Source organism: Otolemur garnettii, unplaced genomic scaffold (assembly GCF_000181295.1).
Source record: "Otolemur garnettii isolate 467f Iridium unplaced genomic scaffold, OtoGar3 scaffold00127, whole genome shotgun sequence".
In the NCBI taxonomy this organism is placed as follows: Eukaryota; Metazoa; Chordata; class Mammalia; order Primates; family Galagidae; genus Otolemur; species Otolemur garnettii.
Genome location: NW_003852522.1, coordinates 2,074,129 through 2,081,818, shown reverse-complemented (window position 1 = coordinate 2,081,818; position 7,690 = coordinate 2,074,129). Strand labels below are relative to the sequence as shown.

Below are 7,690 nucleotides of genomic sequence, written 5' to 3'. Positions count from 1 at the left end.
GACAGCTTGAGGCTCTGTCTCAAAAAAAAAGTATATATATATATATATACTTATAAATATATATAAAGTATATATATACATATATATATATCTTTGTTTCAAAAATGAAGGCTGCTAAAAATAAGCCAAGTGAAAAATTTGTGAATGAATGGGGAAAAGAACAGTTTGAAATGGTGATATCTGGAGGCTAGGAGCTGCTCAGCTGCTGAAATGTATAGAAGAATACAAATTGGAAAAAATAATCATATGATATTGAATAGCACAGAAAAGTTTTGAGGGCCACTTTTTAAAAAAAGCCCAAACCATCACCTTTCAGAACTGGAAAGATAAGGAAAGCACCACTGCTAAGGATGCCCAAAGAATGCCACAGCAACGCATGCCACCAAATAGGGACAGGAAGTAAAACTGTCAACTACCAAAACACACTGCCCCTGCTGCTGCCACTGTCTGTCCCAGGAAAGTAGAAGCCTCATATAATGTTTTCATTTTTTTGACTGAAAGGTATAACTATATAATGTTTGACTGGCCATGTTACTCAATTCCAACACAAGGTTCACGTGAGTATATCTGATAGAACTTAGGTCACATAACTGTGTGCCAAATACAAAGGACAGCTGGAATCTGAGCTGACTCCTAATTTAGAGAAATCACAGGAAAAGTAATGTTTTCATATGTCTCTGAAAGTAAGCTGTATACCATTAAACATGTTTGCGGGATTTCTTTTTTTCTTTTCTTTTTTTTGTAGTTTTTGGCCAGGGTTGGGTTTAAACCCACCACCTCTGGCATATGGGGCCAGCGCCCTACTCCTTTGAGCCATAGGCACCGCCCTGTTTGGGGGATTTCATGGGGTCCTAGTTAAACACCTTCCAAGGAAGCAGCTTCTCCCCTTTCGTGCGCTTAATGTCAAAGAGGAGACTCAGACAATGGCAGGGCTCTTACAAGACAGATAGTGGGAGCATACTCATGTCACAGGCAAGACACAGCCAGAAAGCAAATGATAAACTGGCCCAGACAGCCTCTGTCCAGAGACCACTCTAAGATTGTGGTAGTCTTTCCCGCTTCTTACCTGTATTCAATCTGGGTGTTTCCTTCATAAAAGGAATTTAAGCTATTCCTGCAAGAGTAACCTTTAAGATTTATGAGTTGCATCTGTGCTGAGGTAGCTTTGTTTCCTGGAAATCTCTGGGCCAGGTTGCATCATACTGACAAATGACACAGTGTTGGCACTGTGAAATATTTGAGTAGACTTTTTAGTTTGCATCTTATAGAATACTATACTGACTGTGTTAAATTATGACTTTGATGATAGATACTAGAGCAATCACGAAAAAACAAAAGGAAAATAAATCATCCCCATTTGTACCTTGGCGCTTGTAGCTCAAGCAGCTAAGGTGCCAGCCACATACACTAGAGCTGGCAAGTTCAGATCAAGCCTGGGCCTACCAAACAACAATGACAACTACAACGAAAAAGTAGCCAGGCATTGTGGCAGGCACCTGTAGTCCCAGTTACTTGGGAAGCTGAGCCAAAAGAATCGCTTAAGCCCAGGAGCTGGAGGTTGCTGTGAGCTGTGATGCCACAGCACTCTACCCAGGGTGACAGCTTAAGGCTCTGTCTCCAAAACAAAACAAAACAAAACAAAATCCCCATTTGCAAAGACAAGTTGGTGAAAAGAATTTACTGACATTCAATTAAAAATTGACTCTCTGGGCTCAGTACCCATATACCAGTGGTTAGGGCACTGGCCACATACATTGGGGCTGATGGGTCTGAACCTAGCCCAGGCCTGCTAAACAACAACAAAACAGCCAGGCATTGTAGCGGGCATCTGTCCCCAGCTACTTGGGAGGCTGAGGCAAGAGTATCACTTAAGCCCAAGAATTTGAGGTTGCTTCGAGCTGTGACACCATGGCATTCTACCAAGGGCGACATAGTGAGACTCTGTCTCAAAAAAAAAATTTGACTCTCTGTTGAGCATGGTGGTTCATGCCTGTAATCCTAGCATTCTGGGAGGCCAAGGCAGGAGGATCCCTCAAGCTAGACCAGTTTAGCAAGAGCAAGACCTTCTCTACTAAAAATAGAGAAAATTAAAACTTAGTTGACATCAGGGTAGAAGCCTGTAGTCCAGCGGTTCTCAACCTGTGGGTCGCGACCCCTTTGGAATTGTATTAAAAGGTTGCACCATTAGGAAGGATGAGAATCACTGCTGTCATCCCAGCTACTCAGGAGTCTGAGGCAGGAAGATGTTCTGAACTCAGGACTTGGAAGTTGCTAAGCTGATGCCACAGCTCTAGCCTGGGGGCAACAGAGTGAGTTTCTGCCTCAAGAACAAAAAAATTGACTCTCAGAGGCGCCTCTGGCTCAGTGAGTAGGGTGCTGGCCCCATATACTGAAGGTGGTGGGTTCAAACCGGCCCCGGCCAAACTGCAACAAAAAATAGCCGGGCATCATGGCGAGTGCCTGTAGTCCCAGCTACTCAGGAGGCTGAGGCAAGAGCCTAAGCTGAGCTGGAGGTGGCTGTGACCTATGACGCCACAGCACTCTACCAAGGAGGATAAAGTGAGACTCTGTCTCTAAAAAAAAAAAAGAAAAGAAAAGAAAAATGAGTCTCATACATTCTGTAATAACGTGAGCGCAACTTTTCCCTCATTGATCTGTTTTGGAAACTTTGATGTTTTATCACATATTTGACCACCAACACTGACTCTACTATTAGCATCAGGCATTTCTGATACTGCATGCAGTAACCTCATTTAATGTCATTTCTTGAACTATCCCTTTAAACTAGGTACAGAATTAGGGGTATATAATTACACATTACCTATGATATTGCATGAATTTTCCACACTTAAGGTCTTTCTCACTTCATTTTTGGTACATGTTCTGCTTAACTTCTCACATTCTAAAAGATCTACTCATAAGCAAAATGTCCTATTGGCTCATATTCTCCAATATATATGTCTGTGAATGGTATACAGAAGAAATTAAAATTATTCCATCTCAACAGATAACAGGGGAGGGTTAGCAAAGGCCCTGAGTCTGGGACTAAGGTCCAGGTCTGTAGTGAAGAAGTGAGGAGGTAAGCAAGACACACCTAGGAGTCAAATCTAAATGCAAGCTCAAAACCAAAAGGACTGTGTGGGGTTGGCAAGTGTAGCTCAAGTGACTAAGGTGCCAGCCCCATACACCAGAGTTGGCAAGTTCCAATCCAGCCCAGCCCACCAAACGACAGCTGCAACCAAAAAATAGCCAGGCGTTGTGGCAGGCACCTGTAGTCCCAGCTACTTGGGAGGCAGAGGCAGGAGAATCACTTGAGTCCAGGAGTTGAAGGTTGCTGTGAGCTGTGATAAAACAGCACACTCTACCCAGGGTGACAGCTTGAGGCTCTGTCTCAAAAAAAATAATAAAAAAAAAGGACTGTGTGGGGACAGGTCCCTTGTAAGACATAGGAAAATAAAAAATACTGAGAACAAGTAGGAAAGAGACCTAGAGTACCTTGGTACATTGAGGGTCCCATAGAAATATGTGCAATGCAGTGGCCTTTTCCCTCCATTTTCTTAGTGGTAAAATGTACATAACTTCACCATTTTAACTAATTATAAGTGTACAGTGAAGTGACATTGAGAACACATCCTCAGGTTGGGAGCAGCAGGTCATGCCTATTATCCCAGCACTCTGGGATGCCAAGGTGGGCAGATCACCTGAGCTCACAAGTTCAAGACCAGCTCTGAGCAAGAGTGTGACTCCGCCTCTAAAAATACCAGACATTGTTGCAGGTGCCTATAGTTCCAGCTACTTTAGAGGCTGAGGCAAGAGAATCACTTGAGCCGAAGAGTTTGAGGTTGCTGTGAGCTGTGACGTCACAGCGCTCTACTGAGGGCAACAAAGAGACTCTGTCTCAAAAAAAAAAAAAAAAAAATTCAACAACATTCATCCTTGTATGCAGCTATTAGTATCCATCATCAGAACCCTTTTCATCTTGCAAAATTAAAACTCTATACCCATTCCCCAATTTCCCTATCCCCTGGCAAATGTCATTTGACTAGGACCATGAAACTGACCACTCTAGGTACCTGATCTAAGTAGAATTACACAGAATTTATCTTTATATGAATGTTCCATTTCACTTACTATAATGTCCTTAAGGTTCATCCATGTTGCAACATAGGAGAGAATTCCATTTTTTTAAGGCTCAGTTAGTATTCCATTGTGTGCATAGATTGCCTTCTGTTCATTCATCTTTCATAAACACTTGAAAAGCTTCCAGGGCAATGCCTGTGGCTCAGTGAGTAGGATGCCAGCCCAATATACCAAGGGTGGTGGGTTCAAACCTGGCCCTGGCCAAACTGCAACAAAAAATAGCCAGGCATTGTGGCAAGTGCCTGTAGTCCCAGCTACTCAGGAGACTGAGGCAAGAGAATTGGCTAAGCCCAAGAGCTGGAGGCTCCTGTGAGCTGTGATGCCACAGCACTCTACCAAAGGCGACAAAATTAGACTTTGTCTCTAAAAAAAAAAAAATTTCCACATTTTACCTGCTGTGAATGATCACGTTATGTACATGGGTATACAAACACCTATTTGAGAACTCACTTTCAATCTTTTTGAGTATCTTCCCAGAAATGGAAATACTAGATGTGTTATTTCTATACTTAATTTTCTGACAACCTGTCATACTGTTTTCCACAGTATTTTACATTTCCATTGACAGTGCACAAGGGTCTCAATTATTCCATATCTTTGCCAGCATTTATTTCTTGATACAGGTAGTACCAATACCAATGAGTATGAGGTGATATGTATGTCACAGGTTTGGTTTTCATTTCCCTAAGGACTAATAATGTTGAGGATCATTAAGTGCTTACTGGCCATTTGTATATCTCTTTTGGAGAAATTACTATACATCCTTTCCTTATTTTGTAATTGGGTTATGTCTTAGTGTGGGCTACTAAATCAAAATATCAAACTAGATGGCTTAAACAACAGATTTATTTCTCACAGTGTGAGAGGCTGGAAGTCAAAGTGTCAAGGCACTGGCAGATTGGGTGTCTGGTGAGGTCCTGCTTCCTAGTTCAAAGAATACTATGTATCTTCTAACTTAATCTGTTTATGGTGGAGAGCAAAGCTAGCTTTCTAGGGACCTCTATCAAGAGACTAATCCCATCTATGAGGCCTTTATCATTATGATCTCCTCTCATTCTAACACCCCCAGAGACATTTCTTCTGAATATAATCACATTAAGAGGTAGGGTTTCAACATACAAATTTGGGGTACATACACTCAGTCCAAGCCTTCAGTCTCTGACCCCCTAAAATTGATGTCCTTCTCACAGGTAAAATACATTTATTCCATTCCAAAGGCCTCTAGTCTTAACTAATTGCAGCAGGAACTCTAAAGTGTCATCTCAATACATATAAATCAGATATGGTTAAGAACTGATTCATGTTGAGGGAAAATTCTTCAGCTACAAGAAACTGAACTAGCTGTGTGTTCCCAAAATACAATAGAAAGAGGCATAGGATAACCATCCCCATTCTACAAGAGAGAAGAGAGGACAAAGAAGGGGTAAGCTCTCAAGCAAGTCCAAAACCCAAAGGGTAAACTGAAGACTTTCTATATTCTTTACACTTGTAGTTTTCCTCCACTATGCATTCTCGTGTGTACTTGAAGGTTGTGTGATAAATGAAATATTTCCCACATTCCTTACATTAGGGTCATCTCCACTGTGACCTCTTTCATGTCTTTGAAATGAACTGGAATAACTGAATGTTTTCCCACACTTCTTACATTCGTAGGGCTTCTCTCCAGTATGAGTTCTTTCATGTATTCGAATGGAACTAGCATAATTGAATGCTTTGCCACATTCTTTACATACATAAGGTTTTTCTCCAGTATGAGTTCTTTCATGTGTTCGAACAGAACTAGGACAGTCAAAGGCTTTACCACATACTGTGCATTTATAAGGTCCATCTCCAGTGTGCAGTATCATATGTTTTCTAATCCTTTTGAGAGAAATGAAAGCTTTTCCACATTCCTTACATACATAGGGTTTCTCTCCAGTGTGAGTCCTTTCATGTATTTGAAATGAACTGGGACAGTCAAAGGCTCTACCACATACTTTGCATTTATAAGGTCCATCTCCAGTGTGGCTAATCATGTGTCTTCGAACACTTGGGAGAGAAATGAAGGCTTTCCCACATTCCTTACATTCATAGGGTTTCTCTCCAGTGTGAGTCCTTTCATGTGTTCGAACATTACTGGAAGAACTGAAGCTCTTACCACATTTATTGCATTCATAAGGTTTCTCCCCAGTATGAGTTCTTTCATGTTTTCGAACATAACTGGGAAAAATGAAGGCTCTCCCACATACCTTACACTTATAAGGTCCATCTCCAGTGTGCCTAATCATGTGACTTTGAAAATTTGTGAAAGAAATGAAGGCTTTTCCACACTGTGTACATTCATGGGGTTTCTCTCCGGTGTGAGTTCTTTCATGTATTCGAAATAAACTGGGACGGTCAAAGGCTTTCCCACATTCCTGACATTTATAAGGTCCATCCCCAGTGTGCCTAATCATGTGTCTTTGAAAACTTGGAAGAGAAATGAAGGCTTTCCCACATTCCTTACATTCATAGGGTTTCTCACCAGTGTGAGTTCTTTGATGTATTTGAAATAAACTGGGACGGTCAAAGGCTTTCCCACACTGCTGACATTTATAAGGTCCATCTCCAGTGTGTCTAATCATGTGTCTTCGAACACTGGGAAGAGAAATGAAGGCTTTTCCACATTCCTTACATTCATAGGGTTTCTCACCAGTGTGAGTTCTTTCATGTCTTCGAAAAGATTGACAAGAACTGAAGGCTTTCCCACACTGCTTACACTTATATGGTTTTTCTCCATATTCCTGGTATTCATATGGTTTGTGTCCAGCATGAGATCTGATGTGCCTACTAAGGGATGAATGATGCATAAAAACTTTCCCACACAAACTACATTCACATGGTTTTACTATACTAGGAATCTTCTTGTTCAGATTGAGATTTAGAATCTTGCTGAAGGTTCCTCCACATGGATCATGTTCACAGAGTGTCTCTACCATATGATTGCTGTAAAAAACAGAAAGCATATTAATGGTTTATTACTGACTTAATAAGTATTGGACTTCCATTTCTACCAGAATGGGGAACATGTAAGCTCTATCTTAATTGTCTGAAAGTGAATGAATTGAATGCTCTGTAAGAGGGTTCGACAGTAGCTATTATCAAAAATCACAATATTCGTATATATGGTTTCTTAATACTATTTCCAAATTAATTATTTTGAAAACATTGCACACTGTGTCACATTTATGGATGTATTTGTGGTTAAAAAAAAAAGTTCTGGCTCAGCACCTGTGATATATGAAACCCACAATATTCATATATACGGCTTCTTAATACTGTTTCTAAATTAATTATTTTGAAAACACTGCACACTGTGTCACATTTATGTATATATTTGTGGTTAAAAAAAAAAAAGTTCTGGCTCGGCACCTGTGGCTCAAGCAGCTAAGGCACCAGCCACATACACCTGAGCTGGCAGGTCGAATCCAGCCTGGGCCACCAAATGACAATGACAGCTGCAACCAAAAAATAGCCAGCATTGTGGCAGGCACCTGTAGTCCCAGCCACTTGGGAGAAAGAGGCAAGAGAA

General features: G+C 41.1%; 1 protein-coding gene across 1 annotated transcript; it reads right to left on the bottom strand.

Annotated features, from left to right (window-relative positions):
• Nucleotides 1-4,930: 4,930 nt before the first annotated feature.
• ZNF564 (zinc finger protein 564) lies at nucleotides 4,931-7,446 on the bottom strand. Its single transcript, XM_012810254.2, has one exon. It carries the CDS (start codon nucleotides 7,122-7,124, stop codon nucleotides 5,643-5,645), a length of 1,482 nt encoding a protein of 493 aa, XP_012665708.2. The 5' UTR covers nucleotides 7,125-7,446; the 3' UTR covers nucleotides 4,931-5,642.
• Between the last annotated feature and the right edge of the window lie 244 nt (nucleotides 7,447-7,690).